The sequence below is a fragment of the Eupeodes corollae genome, chromosome 1, assembly GCF_945859685.1.
Source record: "Eupeodes corollae chromosome 1, idEupCoro1.1, whole genome shotgun sequence".
In the NCBI taxonomy this organism is placed as follows: domain Eukaryota; kingdom Metazoa; phylum Arthropoda; class Insecta; order Diptera; family Syrphidae; genus Eupeodes; species Eupeodes corollae.
Genome location: NC_079147.1, coordinates 114317034 through 114341827, shown reverse-complemented (window position 1 = coordinate 114341827; position 24794 = coordinate 114317034). Strand labels below are relative to the sequence as shown.

General features: G+C 31.3%; 1 protein-coding gene across 13 annotated transcripts in view; it reads left to right on the top strand.

The window, feature by feature from the left end:
• The first annotated feature begins 5323 nt into the window (after window positions 1–5323).
• LOC129952875 (microtubule-associated protein tau) overlaps window positions 5324–24794 on the top strand; it is a 30899-nt gene continuing 11428 nt past the window's right edge. For 4 of the 13 annotated variants that reach the window (XR_008782412.1, XM_056065817.1, XM_056065836.1 and 1 more), the window contains exons 1-5: window positions 5335–5709; window positions 11266–12282; window positions 12452–12495; window positions 22799–22970; window positions 24137–24339. Coding sequence is in view for 11 of the 13 variants with exons in the window: in XM_056065817.1 (XP_055921792.1) it covers window positions 11277–12282; window positions 12452–12495; window positions 22799–22970; window positions 24137–24339 (1425 nt within the window). In the remaining 2 variants the exon portion in view is untranslated. Of the gene's footprint in view, window positions 5710–11265; window positions 12283–12451; window positions 12496–22798; window positions 22971–24136; window positions 24340–24794 lie in introns of all 13 variants that reach the window. The other 9 variants (XM_056065827.1, XM_056065888.1, XM_056065876.1 and 6 more) reach the window with 7 other exon arrangements.

Genomic DNA, 24794 nt, shown 5'->3' with positions numbered 1-24794 from the left:
ACTTTTTTCAGACTTTAAAAATGCTATCAAAGATGTAAAAGCGTTTGCAAAGAAAATTTAAGTTCTTAATATCAAATTCAAATTAGTTGAAGAGTTATACCTATTTGCAATTATTTTTCATATATGTTTTTTTTTTAATATAGCTAGCTCAGGAAATAATAGGAATTATATTAACATACTTACTTACTTAAGGTAGCGCTGAAAACCGGGACGGACCTGGGCCTCAACCAACACGGGTCTCCAGCCAGTCGCACCCTAGCTAGCTCTCTCCAGTTTGGCAATCCAAGTTGGTTAAGGTCCTCTCCCACCTAAGTCGCAGTCGTCCTCTACTACGCCGTCCCTAGGGATTAGTTTCGAAGACCTTCCGTGCTGGAGCGTTGATGTCCATTCGCTCTACATAACCCAGCCATCTAAGTCATTGTAATTGTATTCTTTAAACCAAGTCATTGTGGCTGTACAGCCCACACTGTTCGTTGTTGTATCTTCTCCTTCACTCTCCATCAAAATTTTGTTCTCGAAGCGTCCTAAGGTGCTCTCGTCATTTGGAGATCAATCTCATAAGGCAAAAAGATTCAGCACACCACCTATTGTGGATGAGAAGTCTGCAACTGCATGACATTGGGTCATATGCTAAAGGATGAGAAAGTTCTCATAGTCAGAGCTAACGAACTTGAACTCGCATGTGAGATCGATCGAGCAGACTCGGACTTGGACCAAGTTTTATATGCAAAAAAACAAGTTCACTCTCTACAGTTCTGACTCAGTAATATGAGAACGATATTAAAACTCTTTGTATGCACTTGCAATAGTTAAAACAGTAGTTAATGTGCGGTTAGTCGAGTCAAGAAGGAAAAATATCTTCTGAAAGCGAAAATGAAAGTGTAATTATAAACAGTAATGCTGACCATCATAGTGAATTTCTAACTGAAACTAAATAAAGTTTTACGGGAGAAGTCGCAGTTACCAGTTTTAAAAGCAAGAAAAAGATATTCTTAAAATCATAGAAGCATTTAAAAACAAATTTGGCGAGGACATAAGTGCAAGAAAATAATATTTAAAAAATTTCAAATATGAAGTCCCGCTTAAAAAGAAAAATAGATTTAAAAAAAAAAACTAGAAATAAGTCCTAAGGACTAGGAAAACGAATTGCTTATTTTGATGCTTGTAAATTTTGTATTTGCGTTGCACGTAGCCTGTACATTTATTGAGTAGTATCCTTTGCGGTTGACGTACTCCTCGTGGTGGATGGAGTGGTTTCCTTATACGCACATGTGTACAATCCAGAGCACTAATGGCGTAAGGAAACTCAAACTTACTGCTCCTTTGCGCTTCTTCTATTTCTTCAGAAGTGTGTGGGAATATGATCCAATCAGTTGCACGGCTTGTAATTTTTGTTGCGGCTCGCTGTACCACCCTAGATATCGTTGATTGATTTACACCAATGTGGTCACCAACACCGCTTTGAAATTCAGGATCTCCTACTTAACGCAGAAAAAATCCTTATACCACCGCGTGTTTCCAGAGTTTTGTTCAAAAACTCATCTGTAAATAATTGCACACATGTTTCAATAAATCTATACAATTTTCGGAAACTTTCACCAATTAAAAATCTTCTATTTTTATAAACACGATTTGTATACAAATTATTCAGAAACTCGTCCATTTTGATAGTTGTTTATCAACTGAGTAAAAGAAAACCCATCCCCAACAATTTGTGAGATCAATCTCGTGCAATCGAGCGTTTGCTCATCTTTTTGCATATCAAAACTAGAACTTTCTCACATAGACCTTTCGTCGAGAGATAGATCTCAACACTTTAATTTCGAACTCCCAGCTTGAGATCGATCTTGGTCGCTGTGTTTTGTTTGCATACCACTCTAAGAAAGTTCTCAGAAAAGTGAATGCAAGGCTTGAACTCATCTTTTTGCATATGACCGTGAGATAAATCCGGTTCCATTTGTTTTGACTTGATTTGTTAAGACCTGGACTGATGGCTGTCTCTGGAAAATATTTTACCTAAATTTTAAAAATATTTTTAGGATTTTTATTATATAATATATAAATATTTTAATATAATTAATTTGAGTAAACTAATTCAATTATCTGATAGGAATTCTAACCTTCCTTTTTTTATTTTATTTTTCAGGTGAGTAACTTGATACTGGACCCATAAATAAGGCTTCTTTAATGATAGATAAGAGATTTGTTTGCATACAAATTTAAAAAACAGATTTAATAATTCAATAGTGAAATCCATCTCAACATTTGTATAAAGTCAACGTTCTCCGTTCACAAATCAAAACAATACGAGAAAGCCAACCGGGATGGTCTCAACAATTATTTGAAAGTGACGTTGGCGCCAGCGCTGATATGATCACAAGTTTAATTCTCCTTGGAATGAGAACTTTTATCCCGAACAGAGTTAAAAGCATCAGACCTAAGGAAAACGCATGGTTTAAAGCAAGCTGTAAAGAGGTTACTAGGGTCAAAGAAGTAAGTTTTCGTTGCTATAAAGCCAACCATACTGAGGAAAGCTAGAAATAGTTCAAACAAGCCAGGAAGGCTTGCAACGCCCATTTTCGACTGACCAAATTTTTACATGATCAAAAATTAAGGCAGACAAAATTTAAGAAAAATAATTTTTAAATAAAAAAGGAAACAAATAATCAAACAAATCTTCACATTAAATCTTAAAAAAAAAAACAAGCTAAACGTAGAAACCCAAGCTTCAGATCATTATATATTTGATATCGGCAGCTTCCTTGGACACGTCGGATCTACTGATTTCTTGGTTATCGTTCAAGCCAACTCCGGAACCATCAATTCATCACAATTATCAACTTTTGTTGTGGAAAAGTTTGAGAAAATACTATTTCCAAGCGATTTTTTAGAATTTGACTTAGTTTAACGGTAGAATGTACGTCATGCACACCGATTGCCTTTGCATCCCGTGTGTAAACTTCAGAGGACTAAATCTCAAAGCTTCAGGTAAAATGTTATACCCAAAAACACCTTTGCATTTATTGGATGATCACCAGTTACCATGATTCGTTTTATGCCAGCCAAACGACACCCAAACTGCATCGGAAACAGAAGCTCATGGGGGATCAATCACCAACAAAAGACCGATGAGACATTGAAGTATATCAATTGAAAATTGATTCCCACAGCCTCAAATTCATAGTCACTGGAGTATTCATCAGACAGAAGGATGAAATCAAAAAAGCTCTGCACACGTTCATCAACTCTGCCTAATTCCTTAAGAGATTTAGTTAATTTGTGAGCAATATTTGCATCAAGGAACCTTTTCTCACCGTTCTACTACTTTCTTGGGAGCATCCTCATGACCTTAAATTATGTGCACTTAAATTTTGTATATGGATTGGCATTTGTTTGTTGAATTAAAGGGAACAGCTCCATTTTTAAGTTTCATACGAATTAATAAAGTCTTACCCATTTCGAGCTTAATACACTTCAAGAGAGCTACGTCACAAGCATCGCCAGTAACTTGTTCCATTAAAATCGGAACATTTTCGTAACCAGTTTTGAACTTCGCGCTACTGCAGTCACTACAGAATATAGTACATGGAACCAATGCTTTAAATCCTACAATATAGCTCACCGTGTGGTTTCTGACGGTTCGTTCTTCAGTGATTTCAATTTCGATATATTACCGTTGTGAACATGTGTGGTACAGTTGAAACAGCTTCAAGATTCTTAGCAAAGTAATTTCTATAAACCATGCACTTATCGACCAATTTGAAGGACGTATTTACTGTGACCAAGAGAAAAGAGACATTTAGACAAATTTTCAACGTTAATTGGAATCAAAAAAAATTGTATTAAGCCATCGACAAGCCATTATTCATGCAGTTACGAAAAATACAATGCAAGAACATCTATCAGCCGGCAATCACATTGATAAGACATCTGCTATAGATTTTCCCTATCAATAGTAGTTGTAGAATTTATAACTTGCATAACAAAGAAAAGACTGCATAGATAAGCTCTAAAACACAAAAGAATCAATTTGATTGATTCAAGATCGAATATTGCATTAGTCCTGGAATATGATTATTTCCCCTTGCGGTGTGTGCCAAATTTTTGGATCAGAGGTCTTGCAAATATATTTTTTAAAGTTTATATCATGTTCAAATTTCAGATTATCCCAGTGACATTTCCAAGCAAAAGTCTTTTTCATTGCATAATCTATATATTTATTTGTATGAATGTTTTGATCTTCTTTATAAAAACGAAAAGTGCTTAGTATAAACAAATTTAGATAACAATTGATTTTCTAACAATAACTATTTTTATATAATGTTTTCAAAGTTCTGATTCAATTACACCTTCCTTTGATTGTTATAAAACTTGGCATCTCTGTACGCACTTACCATTACTCTTCTATGTTAAAAATATACGTACATATAAGTAAAGCCAACCTTGCCTTGTATTAATGCAATAAAATGAACACTAAAACAACAATATCAGCCCTTCTTGGACAACCCGACACTAAAAATATTGAAGGTTCTATACGGTTGTCGTACCCCTCAACTCATGTTTTTCATTATAAAGATAGATAGAGCTAAACTATTTCCGATATCAATCTTTTAAGGCAAAAACAATATTACATTTTTGCATAAATAAGAAAATCAAATCTTTATGTATTTTATAGTTGCGTGCCATTATCCACTAAACACAATAACCTTACCAATAAAGGGTTCGCCTTTCAATATTAAAGTATTTCTATTCAAAGCTTAAATCTGGTATGCAGAAGTTAATAAGCAAAAACATCCATAAATACATGGGATATGTGTCGCGAATTATTTTTCAAAACATCTACATTGTGCTAATTTCATAGTGATTTACCGTGAGTAAGGCAAGAATCAAGAACATAATATTTGTATTTGGATATATTCTCGTACCTTTATAAAAGTCATTTCAAGAAATTAAGTAGTAAATCGTTGGTGTAGTTCGTTTTCTATACCTACCAAGAAACTTGTCTAGTTCAAAGTCTTTAACCCAATGACCTCAAAAATTACGCGCCATTTGTTAAAATTTCTAAATGACGTTGCCAGGATTTTTTTTATAAATATATCTATAGCACATGTATATATACATATATATATGTTGTTATAGATACTGTTTCGCTGAAACTTGTATAAAAAACGAATAAAAAAAGCAGTAACTTCCCCAACGGGACATAAACAGTGGCAGTCAAAACAATAAAAATGTGTTTTGAGTATTCACACTGCGCAAGGACTTGGTTATACTTTAGTTTTCCAACTATTTCTTGTAACGAAGTTAGTGTATGGCCAAAGGAAAAAACCCAAACAGTTGAATTCTATCACCTGTACCCTTACGACCATTATTCGGGCAAAAAGGATATTAAACATACAGAGTTTAAAAAATTTCAAAATTACACTATTTTTGAAAATAATTCCTTAGAATTGTTTATAAAATAATTGTTTATTTGCTTCGATCATCAGCATTGGCTTACGTACGAGTACGTACATAAATCAAAAATATTTTTTTTTTTAAACAAATATTTTTTAAGTGTTGATGCTCCCAATCGAAACTGCGAATCGATAAAATACGAGTTATACCTGCATAAGTTTCAATTGTAATTATTTCGTGTCAAAAAGTGGACTTGTTTAACTAAATGCATAGATAAGAAAGCTTCAGATACTTTTTTACTTCATTAAAAATGTAAGTGTTTGATCAATTCAAATTCAATTCTCCATAATTATTTAATATCGAAAAGCCTAGCCCGTTTTTATAGACACCCATGAGTTTTTCATTTGTTTGAAGGGATATTCGAGTAAATGGATACAAAGATACCAAAGTCAAGAATTTGTATATCTCTTGCAAACCTAATTGATTTTTGTTTGATTAGTTTTTATTCTTATAAAATACTATTGAAAAAACTTACTCGTTATGTTTGAATTTATACATATTTGTAGTTTGAGTATTTGTTTATATTTTAATACAAGTGAAAAAGTGTTAGTTTTTTTGAAAACCTGAATTTTGTAAACACATTTTCAGGTACTCACAAACGTGTGTAATTTAAAACAACCACATCAAAAACCAATTTTTGCGTCATCAAGATAATTTTGAAAAAAGTATGTCAGCGATGATTAAATTAAAACACTTCGGCCAATTTCTTGACCAAGTTCTAGTCTCTAAAACTCAGTTTATGGATAAATTAGAACATGATTGAGCTCTAACTCATTTGTTCCATCAAGTTCTCAAGCGTTAGAACTCTAATTTAGATATCAGCTTAAGATAGATCTTCGATTTATTTGACCCTAAAATTTGGTTTAGCAATATATTTACATCTTCCAAAAGTCTAAATTTCATATTCACTCCGGTTTTGGATTTAATTTCAGACCTCAAGGACCCTTTATGTATAATAATAAAATATTTTTAAAAAATACGTAAACATGGACGGTTTGGCAAAAAATCATAAATAGGAGCTCGCATAATGTAAAATGTTATGGACGCTGACAGTTTCATAAAGTGTGAAGTTTGCATAAGCATTTAAACCCATTAAACTTTTTACTCTTCCTGCGCTTTATTTTAGTTTTTCATTATGTATTTATTGCATTGAAGGGTGGGAGGACATTATATTAGCGTTTATAATGACCACTACTATTGGGTCAACCAAATAAAAGTGTGGATTAATCTGTTTATAGAAGACAAGAAGCCCGTTTTGACATTATGTGCATCTGAATATTTTAAATAATACATTTTTAGCAATATTGTTACATTTTATCGTCTCGACGAATCCTTTGGCTGAATCTACTGAATACACGATTTCTTTAAAGGTTCCAACTTAAAAAAAAAACACACTCACACAAAAGCACAATTTTCATTTCGAAAAAAGTGAGAATATAAAAACCAAATCAATATGTTTGGTCTTGATAAATATTCTGTGCGTAATGCGTGATTTGATCATATTAAGAATGTATATTGTTAAAACCTCAATTCTCAAAACTGACTTATCAATAATATTATCATAAAATGTATAATGTTTGACCAAAGGACCATTTAGTAAAAATTATTTAATAAGTCGATTGGTGAACATTGTGTTTTCCTTCTCAAACGTTTCAAAAAACAAATAAAAAGGATCTCTAGATCGCTCTTCCAATCATTTTTATAAAAAACTATCGTCAAAATGATGATCGATGAAGTGATTTATAAAGCCCATTCAATTATAAATACATTTAAGGAAAAAAACATTAATTGGTATAAATATAAAAGTGTAATCAAAATTTACAGAAACCAGAAGATTTTTTAAAGGAAAACCTTTTTAACATTTTTTAATAAATCATGGCTATTAAAAATATAAGCTAATTTTCCTACCATTTACCCTAAGCATTATTAATTATTTAACTTAAATAATGTACTTTCACATTAGAGAACTTGTGATTTTTAATAAAATTAATTTTGTCAAGGACTGTTCTGTATAGTTTTGAAATGACTTACCATCAATATTTTTAAACAAAGGCTGGAAGACAACCCACATAACTTCTTACAATTGCTGTTAAAAGTCTAATTGTTATTTTAAAAAAATCTAAAATTGCATAATAAATTGTTTTATCTCAAGATATTCGAGATTTCAATTAATTTAGGAGCATTTTATTAGTTTTTTTTATCTTACAAAAGAAGGGCATTGGATTTTTTTTTAAACAATAGCAATAAGATATGTACATATGTGATCAATTCACAATTTTTTTTTTAATTATTAGGGTCAAAGACAATTTTTACCATGCTTTGGCATTATTTTTGTAAAAACAAATGCAGTCACAAAGATTTTTTCCTATTTGTCCAAATTTTGTCGGACAACTACAACGTTATCTTTCTTAGTATAAAACTAGTGTAATAGAATAAAATGTTGACCTCGGAATTATTTGTTTTTGGGGAAAAAGAGTAACCTTTTAACAACAGAACAAATTTTGTTCATGCTTATCACAAAAAGGAACGCATAATGTAATAAAAACATTTTTAGAAAATTCGTCTATTCCTTGTGAGTCCTTGAATAATTTGTTTCTTATAGACTTGATTTAAATTCCAGAATCTATAGCTCTTTCATTAAGTTATGGTCTGCAAATTCGACCAAACATTAATGATTGATTAGAATACACGATATTTTATAACTTTAAAAGAGTCACAGGCTGAATTTATGGCTTTGGATGTTTGTGGAATACTATACCTTTCAACATTTGGCTACCTATAAACAGAATAGATTTTAGTGACATCTCTTAACTTCTTATTGAGAAAGAGTGAAACCGTAATCGGTCCGATTTGTCGAATTGAAAATTATGAAATTTCTCGACATCTCAAGGTCCCTAGAATCTAAATAAAAGATTTTTAGAGTACGTACGTGCGTACGGCCAAATCCCAAGAACCAGTGGAGATTACAGACTTCAAATAAATTTTGTTACACAAATAATAATGTAGAAACGACTCCCAAAAAAATTGAGTGAGTCCGTTGTGTCCGTTGAGAACTCTCTCAACCATTCCTGTGTGCGAGTAATTGCAGGGATGGAGGGGACCCACAGTTTATATGTCGAATCCGAACGGCTAATTTAAGAAAGCACGTTTTCATGACAAAAATTACTTTTGGAGAGTTTGTCAATTCCTCGCAAGAGGCAGTACCCGTGAAAAAAACCTTTAGGTGGCACAGACAGGAATCGAACCCAAGACCTCTCGCATTAAAGTCCAACGCATTAACCATTTGCCATAGCAATTAAAAAAAAAAAAAAACATCTCACGAACCAAAATCGCTAGCCACTTAAATTAAATTTAACATTATATATTTGTGACATGGTACGAAACTAATAAAACTTCAAAAGAAATTCAATTTACTGAAACAAAATAAGTTGCACCTCCAATATTTAACAAACAGAAAAAATTTTAATAACGTTTTTGACAACTTGTAAAATCTTGAGAAATCTTGACAAATCTTGACAAAAAATGAAAACCTAAAAAAAGTCAGTTCTTTCGTAAAAAAATAAAATCTTAAAAAAATAAAGAAAGATATTGAGTTCAGAATGAATTAAGTCTGTGCTAAACTTTGTTGTTAACGTAAGATAATGGTATTAAGAAAATCAAATCTGTATTTTTGTATAAGAAATAAAAACTTTCAAGAAATTGTATTCGTACAAAATGATTTTCGACTCATTACTGTCCTTATTTAGCGATTTATAAACATAAATTACATCAACGATTGATTATATGGTTATTTTCTATTATCATGACATCACGTCAAAAATGTTATTTTCCTTTTTTTAAAACATTTTTTCGCTTTGTGCGGTAAAAATAATATTCGAACTTGAATTTTTAAGTTCATCAATACTGCCATTCGTTTCCAGTAAAAATATAAATACTCGTACATACAAATGTATGTCTTTTTTGAACAAAATCCTTACCACAAAAACGTGCAAATACAAGACACCTACCAATCAATTAGACAGACATACCTTAGAATGCCTTACCAAAAGGAACCCAACCATCCGCAGGAACTATAAATCAAACACTGTAAAGCAACAACTTGCATGCATTAAACGTTGCTTTGAAGTTATAAATTCCTTAGAACCTTAGAGAAGTGAATATAATGGCAATGGTATTAAGAAATCAATTTAAACACAATGCGCCAGGAAGTTAAAAGTGCTCACTACTCAGTGAGCAACACGGCGTTTGAAAAATTTGCATGTGAAAGAGCAATGAACAATGCGCCCTACAACCTCACTGAGCTTACACGAGGTTAATAGCTTATGTGGTGGTAAAAAGGTTTGACCAGAAAAAACTTAGTTACGTATTACCATTTAAACTAATTGTTTTTCGTCGACACATTTTCAAATAAAAGGAGCAGATGGTGCGGTTTTAAATTTCGAGGTGCATTTAAACTTTAAACTGATGGTGGAAGGAAAGTGCTATATCTATTAGAAAAAGTTAGAAGAGTTTTCTTGAACAAAAATATAGCTTTCAAACAACATATTGAAGTTAAATTGATGAAAAGTAAGAATACAGTGCACCACTTTTTCGAGTACCTATTCTATCTCTTGTTTATTGGATTAGATTTTCAGATTAAACTGAATAAGGAAACAAGGATAGAACTCACTAACTAAAAAAATATTTTAAAGATTATTTAAATACATACATATATAGAAAAAATATAAGGACTTTTAAATTTGAGTAATTATAATGGAAAGATATAGTAGTCGGACATGTCTCTCAATAGCTCTTCTAATATCATGCAAAAACTACTTTTCAAATCAAAAATATGTTTTAAATTTGAACCGACGACGACATTAACTATTAGTGCCCCACAATGTTAATATAAAGGTAGGTTTGTGTCAATCAGTTAAGTTTAGGCTTGATGTGATTCCTTAAAATGAAAAGTGTAATGTTCAAAATAGAAAGGGTTTATACAAGTATATCAAAAATAACAATTATTTAAATTCAAATAAAAGATTATTGTAGAAGAAAGTTATTTTTTAAATGTTTGTCAACAAAGATTAGTTTGTTGAAATTATTTTTAGTTTATATCTTTACATCAATATTAGAGGTAGATTTTATCTTTCAATTAGATTTAAATCATTTCACTCGTTTATTAAAAATTAAAATTCGTTAGAAAAATTTCCACAAAAAAGTCAGTAGATTTATTTTGCAGCTAATTCAGTAATTTTGTTTTAATGATCAAAACTTTTGTGATTAGAAATTTCAATTTAATTGCATTAAAAAAATAAAACGATTCCATCAATGGAAAACCTTCAGCTGTCTTAGAAATTTATGTTGGACCGTCAAAAAAATGCAATTACTTATTTCATTTCCAATAACAATCCTCAAACTATCTGTATTACGATGACATGGATTGTATAATCAATAAGTGATTTAATAAATCTAGGTCGTATTACAAAAACATTATGCACATAAATATAAAGTTACCTAAATGTAAACTCGGTATTCCACGAAAAATATTTGTACCCTCCCGACACAATCTTATATCGGAGCGGTATTTAATATCATTGGATTTTAATAAAGCCAACAACTATACCATCTACTTCGTACCTTTGTGTGTTTAGGAGGGTAAAAAGTAATATCTGTGTATTTTATCTTTGTCAAACTTGTACATTAAAGTTCCAAAGGTTCCTGGCATTAGAAGTCGCATTATATGTACATAGGGTGGAACAAAAAAAAACTATCTTTAGCGTCTTCATTTTACAACATTCTTTGTTATGCATTTGTGTCTTTAAATAGATTTGCCAACGATGTCGTCTGCACCAAGGCCGCCTTTTGTTCCGTCACAACAAATGAGACCTCAGATGGGCGCCCCTGCTCCGGGATCTCCATCGCCACGACAGCCAATGAATCAAGGACAGCCAATGAATACTCAACAAAGGCAAATGGCGCCACAATTACGGAGAGTAGATAGTCAAGGGAATGTTTTGCCTAATCCTGGACAACCGCCAAGAGGCGGAATTCAGCAGCAAGTTCGCCCACCATCTAGCGGAGGAACAACGAGTCCGCCTGGGCAAGGTGGTCCAGGTCCAGGTCCAAGACCTCAGGGTGCTTTCCCTTGGGCTGGACCCCCAAACAGCCAACAAAATCGTCCATCGAATGCTTTTGGTAACCAACCACCCAATCAAGGTGGAAGACCTTTTCCACGGCCGGGACCTGGTGGGACCGGTGGTGGTGGCCAGCCACAGTTTCGACCACCATACCAACAGCAAAATATGCAGCAGCAATATCAAGGAATGCCACAACAATTTCCCCCCCAAGTTCAACAAAGACCATTTGCACCACAACAAAATGCCCCAATGAGCAAAACTAATAGTCACGACGATGACGACAGTGATGTAGTATTTGGACAAGCAATCACTCCTGTAAGAACAGGAGTAGCGCCACCACCGCAGCCGACTGTAAAGACCAATCAAGTAATCGATGACCTAAAAACTATTCCAGAAGTACAACCAAATAAAGAGAATAATACGAACCCCAAGAATACATCATTTAGTGATCTTAATGACAAGAAGAACCTAAATGAGATTGAAAAAGAAGCAAGTACTGAACGAAAACGTACGGAAGAGTTAAAAGTGAACGAACAAGCTCTCGGATCTTCCGAATCTAGTTCTAATTCAGCGAAACTAACGAACTTCCAAAAAATTAGCGGAGACACACCCGAAAACACAAATAAGCTTGAGAAACCAACTAAAGTTGAGAATAATAAAAAGCTGGAGGGTTCTCCGAAAGAGGCAACATTCAATAAGGATATAAGTTAGTATTACTAAAATTTGTTTGCATATAGGATTCTATTACTATATCTTGCTTACTGATGTCAAAAAAGCCTTATTTTAATCAAAAAATATGTTTGTATTAAACACATCCATAAATATTTTCATTTAAGTTATTGCAGATTTAATTTAACGTATTCCTTTGTTTACAGAAGGGGATAATGACAGTGGCGTTGATGAGTCTACACAGGAAAAGGTAAGATTGTTTGAATTTTGTACGTTTTATTTCTATCTAACAAATTTAATACAGAAAGGTTCTCCTTATATAAGAATGATGAATCATCATATTTGTAATCAATCGAGTCCAACCTTTTGTTCTTTACTAAGTTTATAAGACTCTCGAAAACAATTGATATAGCAAGAAATATTAGCTAGTAAGTATTGCCTTAACTTGGTTTTTTGAAGAACACATTTTCTGGAAGTATAAGTGGTTATATTTTCATCAGGGTTCAGATAATGTTGCAATTTTATTTCCAGTTAGTATACCGCATACGAAAAGTAATTTCCTATTCTTAAAGAAGCATACAAATATTAATGAAAGAAATTTGAAGACCCGTTCTGTCTATCAAGTTCCATACCAAAAACAGTTTTGCGCTTATAAACAGGGTACTTTTGAAATAATAAAAACCGTATGTATTAGAAGTAAATTATGTAATGGGTTATTAATAATTGTCCGTTGAGCTTGGTGGCGTTAAAGTAAAGCTTGTTTAAAAGACATTTCTTGACCCGAATTTCGAGCTATTCAGCTTTCAAATTCAATAGATATACTATATCTAACTTAAGTTTGTTTCGATTGATCAAAATTTGGAGTTTTTATATATTTTGAAAACATGCTTTCTATATTCTACACATACACATAGTCCAACAAGTCTCCGTACAGCAGTGTAAATTTAGTAGCTACGATGATATTAAACTTTTTACAACATAGCATGCGAAATTTATCTTGGTTTAATCGGCCCAAAGAATAAATGTCCATTTTCCAAATAACTGAGTTTTTAATAAGGACAATACTTCCAGTTAAATAAGTTCTGTTTGAGACCATTTTGAGAATGATTTGGTATCACGAAAATAAATTAGTAGAAAACAATATAAGTTTTAAGTTTCACAGCTTCTTCGGTGGATAACTATTGAGAGGCATACATTTGCATACATACATAAAATATCTGCTTCGAAGAAGAGTTAATATTTAAGATGCATCAATGCTGAAACAGCTGACCTGACCATCTTTTTGATGAACCAGACATAAGTGTTCAAAAACTATAATTGTTAGAAATTTATAAATTTGGAAAAGGTTTCTGGATTAGCTCTGACAGTCTGAAGTAGGCTCTGTTGGCTTAGAGCAACCGCCCGCGTATTTCTTCTTCAATCTTGCGATCGGCTGATTGTTTGTCTTATTGTTCTTTTCGCAGTTTTTTTTGTTAGCTCTTACTATTACTAGCCTTTAAAGATTTCTTTGGATGGGAAATAGAACAATCCTTAGAAACAGTGTAAAAGATAGTAAAAATTTGTATCCTTGCTAAGACAAAAAGAGAAACTATGAAAATTTTCAATGATTTTCAACACTAAAAATGTTTCGATTTAAAATTACTTTAGAATGCCATAGATCTCTTCTGTAAGAAATCTTGCATACTAACAAATTAGTTTTGTAGTTTAAGGTTTAGTTGTTTAGTTAAAGGTTAAAACAAACAAAAAAAGAGGCTGGGATGCGACCCACACTGATAACTTCCCATCCCGTCTGTCGATTTGTCTTGCTTAAAAGTTTGTCTATTTGTACTAGTATCGATTTTACCAAATTTGCGTATTATTTTTTATAGATTTTATTTTTTATGAAAAAACGGACTGTTAGGTTTTTATATAAAAATCACTGAATATTGAAAACAATATTTTCTGTAAAATAAAATAAGTTTGAAGCCAATATTTTGAATTTTTGAAAAGCTATTTGAGTCGAAAGTAAATGTTTACCAAGTTTTAGTATTGTTTTTTTTTAGAGTTTTATTTTTTGTAAAAAACCGTCAATTGGATTTTCTTCAAAATTCTATCGAATGTTGAAAACAATATTTTCTATAAGATAAAATTAGTTTGAAGCCAATATTTTATAGATTTGAAAAGATATTTGAGTCGAAAATCAATTTTTACCAACTTTTGTTAAATTTTTTTTTAGGTATTTAATTTTTTGTACAAAAACTATCAATTCGATTTTTTTCAAAATTTTGCTAAATGTTGACAACAATATTTTTTGAAAGATAAAAGTAAATTAAAGCCAATATCTCAAAGTTTTGAAAAGATCAATTTTTACCAACTTTTATTAATTTTTTTTTTTAGGTTTTTATTTTTTGTAAAAAAACTGTCAATTCGATTTTTTTCAAAATTTTATCACATTTTTAAAACATTATTCTCCGTTGCTCAAAATTGTTTTGGAGATGAAATCATATGTTAGTCGTTAAATTTAGGAGGTGACAAATTTTTTTTTTCAGTTTTTTTGATTTAGAAAAAAAACCGTTATATTGATTTTTTTCAAAAAATATACTTGTTTGGTATCACGTTACAATATATTATATAAAATTTAATTCAAGTCTCTAGCGTTTTTGGTTCGTAAGATATTAAGGGTTAACCAAAATTTTCACCTTTTTTTTAAACTGCTATGGTAAAAAAACCACCCACGCAATTTTCTTGAGAGCCCTTTCTGCATCTTTCTGCCTTATTATCTGTATAACAAAATTTATTTGAAGTCGATATCTCTTCTGGTTCTTGAGCTATGGACGACGAAAAAACGTCGCGAACGTACGGACGTACGGACGTACAAACGTACGTACACACGCACGCACAGACATCTTTCTAAAAATCTTTTATTTCGACTCTAGGGACCTTGAAACGTCGAGAAATGTCAAAATTTTCAATTTGACAAATCGGACCCATTACAATGACTTCCTATGGGAAGTTAATAATATTTTTTTTAATGAATTAAGTTGTGCTGAATTCGAATCTCGCCTTAAATTTTTTCTATCACATCAAGTTTTTAAATACTCCAATTTTAAAAATGTGAGTAATAACCATAAATAGGGTTTTAAGACAAAGATAAAAAACATTTTATCCTTTAACAATAAATTGTATTTTCAAAGCACAAATCTGTAAGCTTCTGAAATCATATATGTAGGATTTGACTTAGTGTTCATAATTTCTCAATATTTATGGGATGATTCATGGATCTTCTTTTGACTCAATCTGAAGTTGTATGTTTTTTAATGTTTTTAGTTTAAGAGCTAATTCTGAATCAAAAATCCGATTTTATCTATATGAGTTAAAAATAAATACGCATAAAATTCATCAACTCATGCAATTGTATAAAAAAAGAGCTTCACAAAAGAGAATATTTTGTATAAAGAAATCTGTGTTTTAAAAATTGTATAAGCACATAAATCGAATGAAAAAAAGGTACACAATTATCAAGGACTTCGACGTTGGTAAAATGACATGGATAAATAGACAAATATGGATCTCTTAACTCTTTCAAAAACTTACAGTGGCATACAAAAACATACTACAAACTGAAATAAAAAAATTGAAATCCAAAAATTGATGTTTTAACCATAAGACTACGAATTTATTAAAAGATCAAATATTTCTTTCATACTGTTTTACGTTTGTGTGGTAAGAAACGTTTATAAATGCTTCAACGTTCTTATAAGGTTAATGTATGGCAGGTGAAGAGGTTTGATGCATCAAATCTATGTTGAGCTTATTGCTCGAAAACCTTTTCAAACTTGTTTTAAAGATACTCAAAAAGCCTATCTTGAACAAGTCAGAAATGATGTACATATACTTTTTTCGGTGGCAATATTTGGTGTGTTTTATAACATACGAATATATAGACTTTTTTACTAGATTTTTGCTTTGAAAAATCATCATATAATTTATTGTTAAAGGATATGTTGTGTTTTAACTTTGTCTTAAAACCTATTATCTATTTGTAGTTGTTTCTCACATATTTAAAATGGCAGTATTAGCAAGGATAATAGTTTTTACTATCTTTTAAAGTTATGGATTTCGAAAAAAAAATCATTCAATTCAAATATCTCTAAAGGGGATTGCTCATTTTATAAGGGACATCCGGCCCGGAGTGTACACCAATGAATTTGGTATCAAATTAAAGGTTGTTCTAAGCCGGATATATCTGCAAAAACATTTTGTCGATAATTCATGGGAGATCCGAGATATTTAAGATTGAAGTTAGAAATGTCCAACCATTAAAAATCAGCACTTTTTCGACTTTTCTGTATCCAAAGATATAAGCATTTACATATGTCAAAAAAGTGCTGATTTTTAATGGTTAGACATTTCGAACTTCAATCTCAAATATCTCGGATCTCCCATGAGTTATCGACAAAATATTTTTGCAGATATATCCGGCTTAGAACAACCTTTAATTTGATACTAAATTCATTGGTGTACACTCCGGGCCGAAAATGAGCATACCCCTTTACAAAACTGTTTTTTTAAAGTTGTTTCTTTATAACGAAATGTCAATTTGAAAACAAAGTTTACTACGATTTCTATTCCTTATTTAAAAAGGGAACTCCCCGTTTCGGGAAGAATTTTCTTAAAGTGAATGTGTGTGTATTGAAACAAGAGATGAAACCTCAGATGATGCAAATTTTCACCTTACTAAATTGGAAGATTTTTAAACAAAAATCAAAATGTTCATGTTCAATCGAAAATTAATATGTTTTTAATTAAAAATTACAAAACATACATTTCTTTAATTTTAGTTTCTTGTATACTTTTTTTGCAAATATAAGAGAACACTTGCAGTGCTAAAAATAAAATTCTATGTATCGAATTTTTTATAAAACTGTTTTATAACGAAGCAATTTTATGTTCCCTTAAATATTCGTTATTAAGAAGTTTGACTGTATATTCAGCTAAAAGAAATAGTTATACATTTTTGTTCGTATTATACAAAAGTTACGATGACGATTATATTATAAAACAGCATGATTATAGGTAAAGAAAATTTCAAATTGGTTAAAAATATATCTTCCTGTAGGATGAATAATTATACTAAATAATAAAATCGCTTGATAAAATGATGGACGTAATGAAAAACGTAGTCAACAATAGCATTCAAGTTCTCATTATGAAAAAATTGGGTATTATTTTCAATTTAGTGGGTTTAATTTGCGATCAATCGTTTCGTTGATAATGTGTGACAAAAAAATGTAAAAACAAAATTTTCAACCAAAACGACAAAATTTGTATTGTTGCAAAGACATTTTTTATTTCAAAAAATTCTCAAAAAAATGTTCACAACTTAAATTAAACTAAAGCGTCTTTTATCATGAAGATGGCGTCGAAAAATCACTGAAAACAAAATCTATGGGAAAATGATTTTCTTCATAACTTTGTTTGTGTAGATTGTTCGGAAATTTTTGTATGTAATCTTCTTGATAAGTCGGAGGTCAGTATGAACTAGTGTGAATTATAAATATCGATGTGTCATTTTCAGTTCAGAAGACTAAAACAGTTTATTTATATTTTAAAGTTGAATTTGACAAAATCTTTTACATACATTTTATTTTAAAAAGCTTTTTGTTCAGTTTACTACCAAATGCATTTTATTTTGTAACCTACTATTTTTTTAGAACATCTAGATTATCATGCACAAAGTAATGTCCTCCAATCTTAGAGTTCTGCCAAAAAATGTTACTAATTTTGGTCAATACGCATAACATATTATGTATATGGTTTTACCAATCATTCCCACCCAACATTTTGGTGTTTGAAAATTAAAATGTCCAATATTTCTGATATTGATGGTTTTGTATGGTTTTCTCTGATTCAGATATCTTCAGCTTAATATGTACCTATTTAAACAAATCGTAATAGAATTCATTTGATAAATATACATTATACATACATATATGTATACTTTATAACGAAGCTTTTATAAAATTTTACGTGAACGTTTAAAAGAATATTTATTGTAAAATATTTGCACACAGAAAAAGTGACGCTTTTAAAAATTATTTATACTTTTTGAAACTGAGAGACATCTATATATGCATGTAAATAACTTCTTTTTTTTTGAAATAGGGAACATCGAGTGTAGCTTCGGCTGTGTGGCACGTTAATGTTGCCAATATCCTCTTTCTCCTTTTGTGAAGAAAAATTCGTATAACGATCGCCATTGACTGTAACGGTCACTCCTTGCTCATTTTCGAAAAATGGCCCAATTATGTCTCTGGACCAAAATAAATCGATAATATCGACTTTTCAATGAAAGATTGCGGGTTTTCTGTGCCCTAAATGCGACAATTTTACTTATTTACACACCCGCAAAGATCAAAATGAGATTCATCTGAAAAAATGTTTTTTTCTTTTGCTAAATCGGCATCTTCTCTAAGTCGATCGCAGGCAATATTTCTCAGCGTTGTTCAAGCGTATACACATACACAACCATATTTGTTCAGCGGAAGGATAAAACTAATTATCCGTCAAATCCGACATGAGCTTAGTGTTACCATTCTTGAAATAAGCACTAGTTGAAAGAAACGTTAGATGGCGCACCCTATATATATATTCGCAGTTTCTATAGCTCCCAGAACGTCTTTAATTCTTATTCGTACTCTCAATCTTTTCATGGCAAGAATTACTCTTGGAGGATTTGTCAATTTTTCGCAAAAGGCACTACCTCGCATAGGCAGGGATCTAACCCAAGACCTCTAGCATAAAAATCCAACGCTATTAGTTTATTAAATCAAAGAAACAGTCAATTTAAATTAATTGAGCCTTAAGGCTGCACAAACGGATATAAATGGGTAAACTTAATGGCTGAAACACAAACTCTCTTCAGATTCGGCTTCGCCTGACGTTTACTAGTTTAGCCATAGGAATTCAATGCATGCTATTACAATGAATCTTCGACCTCACGTTTCATTTGATAATCGTAAGAAAATAACGTAATGTGACTCCAAACGGAAGCTCTAGTTAAAATTTGCGGAACAGCGGTAAAAAAAACACAAAATATTATAGGCTGCTGTGTAAGCTACTTCCGTGATAAATTTAATTTTTTAGATTCCAAATCTCATTTTTGTTATTTTGAGAAAAACTAACAGCTGCTAATGACAGAAGCGCCATTTTAGAAATGTCATATTGGAAGTGTCATTCAAAGCAACCTCGAAGCAAACCCAAAGTAACGCAGATGAAGCCGAAGCTAAAGCGTGTTTTTGTTTCAGCTATAATGTCTTCTTCGCACCACCCGGCACCAGTCAACTTTAAGTGACGTGTAAGAGAATCGTAGTAGCCGGTGGCGCAATCACTTGTATTGTTTCATACTAGTAGATATAAAAAGCTGTTCCTGGACTTTCAGCGTCCATAACAGTTAACAATTTCTTTGACACGCCATTCATAATACTGTATTAAAAAAACTGTTCCACATTAGAGTTTCATCTTGCGAAATTATGACCCCAACTAACTTTAAGCAAAAAGGAAGTTTAATTAAAAATCGAAGCCATTTCCATTATTTTGAATCTTGAATGATGTAAATGAATATACTCGTATGAGTGCGGGAACTCTTGTAACAAAATTTTATTTCAAAGTCAAAAATTGATTATATTTCTTAAGGTAAGTAGGTCTCAGATTTTCTTGCTTTTTATAAAATTGACAGAATCGGTTACATTTTTTGATTAAAAATTAAACTTTAGTATTCAAACACTTGCCGATGTTGCAATTTTAACTTTTCAGGCTGTGAGAACCAAAAAATGGCCATTCTAGTGGTTTTCGCACAAGTCAACTTTCCCACTCTAGTCTACATACCTACAACAATCCACCAGAATCATTAAATTTGGTTCATACCTACCTGTGTTTGGGATAAGTTTTTGTTTGAGGTATGAGGTGTTCCTGAAGTATGGGCTACATTCACACAGCATACAAAAATATTCCACAAAGTTCATCCCTTGGCTTAGCTCATTTCTAGACCATAATGTTATGAAGAACATAATGTTAGAAAGAACTTTGCATAGTCTTAAAAAATTATCTTTCTTTTGACACATTATTTGTTAAATTTGATTCAGTTTGAGATCCGGAACAGGAAGTCTTACTAACGACATAATATTTATGTATGATAAAATCTCTTCTAACAATCTCTCTCCATATTTTTCGTTATTTCTCAAATTACATGTTAATAAACATAATATGTATATATGAATACACACCGCTTCAACTGAATACGAACAGCAATTTTTGAAACTACTTTTTAATTTTTTTAATATTGATGGGTATTGTGCCATCTGTTGATCCTAACTACTCCTTTAAGATATTAAGAAAAGAATTTAAAAAGAATTACCCAAAATTAACCACTAGTTTTGCAAAACTTTCTGCTTGCAAAAAATTGAGCATTATTGGATTGGAATAAAACAAGTTCCTGTTAAGTTAGGCAGTTGGTACTTCCACGCTTACTTTTGATCGTAAATTAGATCTGGTATAAATCCTACCGCCTTTTGATATAGTTCAACAGTATTTCGCTAACGATAATATCTTGAAACTGACGACCACCTTCGTTAACTATGGGTACTAACCATTTCCCAAGTATATTAAATAATATTTTGATCAGATGAGTGTGGTACTTATTAAATGAAGTGCACATTTTGCTCGTCTGTCCAAGCTTTTATTATGCGCACCGAGTACACCAAGTTTTTGGGTCAACAAATATTAAATTTTTTGAATTTTTTTTTCCAAGATTACCTCATACCCAGCTGCAGTAGTTTTTGATGTGAACATGTCAACCTGAACTGTTCAGTAATTACTGATAGCTTTCATAATATAGCAACACCGAAATAAAATAGTTTTTCGTCTGAAAAAAAACACGTCACACAATTCTTTTTCCAGATAATTTGAGTTTTGAACACCTCATAGCATTACGTTCCGTTGATTATTTTAAAAATTCCTAAAACTGTTGAGAGACTTGTGTTTACGCAATTTTTTTGTTTTAGGTTATCCCCAGAGTCTGCACAAGAATCAGATGCACACCTTAAAATGTATCGCCTTCCAGCTTTATGTTTTATCCGAACAAATCTTTATTTTTTTTAAGTAAGAATAAGACTTTGGCCTCTCTATCATGTCGATTTTAGCTTTTGAAACACTGCTAAGGCATGTACATAGATCTACCTATTGTTCTTAAAATGTTAGATCAAAGATTGAATTTCACTTCAAACACTAAAGTTGTTGATTTAAACTATCTAGTACTTAAAAACGCTCATAAGCAATGATTAAATTGTCGTTGTTCCTATTCATTGACTCAAAAAAACTTCTTTTTTACGTATAAAATGAGTGGAAGAAAACAAGTCTGGCAATTTTATTTGAATATTTTTTTTCTTAACATATTAAGGTATTGTCCAAAATGTCTGTACGTATTCAGTTGAAGCGGAGTGTAAATAGTTTTCGAAGTAAAACTTAGTTGTTAAGTATACAACTTTTCAAAATTCCATAATTATGTTTATGGAATAATATAAAAATACTTCCAATAATGAACTTCTTCAAGACATGCAAGTATAAAATCCTTATTGCGTAGGCAGACAGCTTAGAAAAAAAATTAAATACATGTTTAATTTAATCTATATGTAATTTAAATTCTAATTTAATTTTATTCGTTATTGTAATAATTATTATTTTAAAAGAATGCAAGGACACTCCGCTATGCAGCACACGTTCGCACACCTAACTTTTATTTTTGTATCACCCATAAACTATTTAATTGTATCTAATCTATTTTCGCTTCAATGATGATACGAATATCTCCAACTGAAACAAAACCTACAATTATTATTATCGTGTTCAAATACGAATAACCAAATAAAAATACATCAATTGCTTTGTCATACTCGTATACACATTAAAACGTTTTGTTTTGCGCAAAAACTACAAAACTTTGAAAGGCAACAAAAGTGGGAGGAGAAAGCGAATATCGAGTCACACAACGAACAAAATAACGACCCAACTTCTTGCGGGGGCAAAGTTTCTTCTTTTTGTTTTAATCTGAATTCTTTTATTTGCTCCTACCTTGTATACAATTTTATGAAAAAGGGGCTATGGATTTATTTATTTTTTGTTTTTCTTAGAAGCAATACACACAGTCAACTTGAAGGCACCTCAATTCATCCCCCATATTTGTACCATTGCTCTGAATATAACTTCGCCACGGTTGATGGAGCCTATTAAGTCGCATTCGATTGAACAAACAATCAGTTTTGCCACAGGCGACCAAAAAGATACTCATATTTTGAAAAGCTTCCCGAAAACTTGAAGTGTTTTTTTTTGTCAGTTAATAATACTAATCCTTTTAAACAAATCTATTTTAACGGATATCTACTTTATATCCTGTTTAAATAGAAGTTAAACCCCTTAAACTATTAGAAATCAAACAATGTGCAGTGAATGTTGTTAATGGTAAAAAACTATCGTGTCATAAAGATATTTTTGTAGTAAAACCTTCTTCTAATTTTCAGGATCGAAACGGACCAACATCACCAAGTTCTCCCGCCAAGACACCAACTAAGCCTACTTCAGGCATTTCAAGACCCCCAAGTGCAACACCATCGAATAAGTCCAATAAATCACGAAGCGCTTCTAGATCAAGGCTAGCTCTCAAAACACCCGAACCAGAGTCAGCTAAGAAAGGTATTTCCATATTTTTTTGATTTTAATAATGCAAGTTACTGACATGAAACCCTTAAAAGGTATGGCGGAGGCTTTTAAGTACAAAATTGATGATTTATAAATCTTCATCAATATCTTGCAAATCTCTTTTTTTTCAGACTAAGCAATTTTAGTTGAAATTCAGTAATTTGCTGAAAAATAGTGTCTAAACCAATTAAGAAGCACACGTCATTATTTTCTGAGACTTTATGATAACAGAAATTTTATTTATTTTATTTGTGTATGTAAAATATCTTATATAGTTGTTAGCTTAGTAGGAATGTTGTGTTCTATAAAAAGTTTTGTTTGCTATTTAAATATACATACATATGTATGTAGGTCCTTGGCACAAAATGTGATATAACAAAAATTAATTTATTTTGTAAGTTCTTATTTAAAAAGACAAAACAGTTTCTTTTAAATTTAAAAATGTTGTCAACCTTTAATACACATTTACGAATGTAAAGGTTAACCCTTTTTTGATAAAAATAACTATAACAAGAAGAATTATAACATCAATATTTTACAGTTGGTATTAAAGTTTCTATCAAGTTTATAATATTGAAATTGTGTCACATTTATCATTTAGAAGCCTCCGAAGAGCTGTTACCAGATGTCACGCATAGTTTTAAAGGATAAAATATCGAACAAGGATAAAATATCGAAGTGGATTCTTATTTGTTAAATTAAAATGTAGAAACAGAAAAGTCGACGAAAGTAAACAAAACTAGCTATAGCGGGTGACATTTTTCTTGTCAGCCATTAGCAACCATGCATAAGGCATTAGGAATTAGACATTAGGCAGGTAGCATTAGTGATTTAGAAAAGAGACAATAGCCATTAGGCGTATGTCATTAGGCATTAGTCACTAGGCAATAGGCGTTAGACATTAGGTATTGGGTATTAAGCATTAGGCATCCAGGCATTAATGTTTGCGAAAACCAATTCTTGCTCCCTATTTTTCAGGGGTAGATATTAAAAGCTTCTAAAATATTTCGATTAAGTAATCTGCCTTATTGTAATAAATGAGTTTCTTAGATTTAATTTAAACCCCAGTAATGACTTTTATTTCACAACAAAAAAATTAGTTTTTGCAATGTTATCTAAATATTTTGCTTCACTTAATTTTTTTGTTTTAATTTCTATAGTTCCAATGAATAAGATTCAAGTGGGTAATGCACCTTCACCTAATCTCAAGGCTGTTCGGTCAAAAATAGGATCACTTGACAATGCCACCTATAAACCTGGCGGAGGTAAAATCAAAATCGAAAGCAAGAAAATTGAAATTAAGGCCGCTCCAAGGATCGAAGCGAAAAACGAAAAATACACTCCCAAGGGCGGAGATAAAAAGGTAAGCTATGAGGACCCTAGGTTATAAGAAATTATATTGTAACACTCATTATGTCATATTCCATTCACAATTCGAGACCTTTCGGATTAAAACAATATTATTCCATATTGAAAAACATATTCTATTACCATTGACGTAAACTTGGGGATATTTTTAATAAGAAGATAAATTAAAATTTGCTTTCATTATTTACTTAATTTTTTTTGTTTAATTCAATAAATTTTGAGGAATGGAAAACGACATTAGCACAAAAGTTTTCTTTTTGTTTTTGGCAAAGTATGTAGTATTTATCTATTGCAGTTCCCACATATACATAGATATTTTTTTCAAAATTTAACGGAACTCAAGGCATTTTTAAAAAGTAAACAAAAATATCTTTGCAATGCATACTCATCATGTGCACCGTCATTAAAATTGAAAGTAATTTCACAGTTCACTTCAGACAGTAATATTAA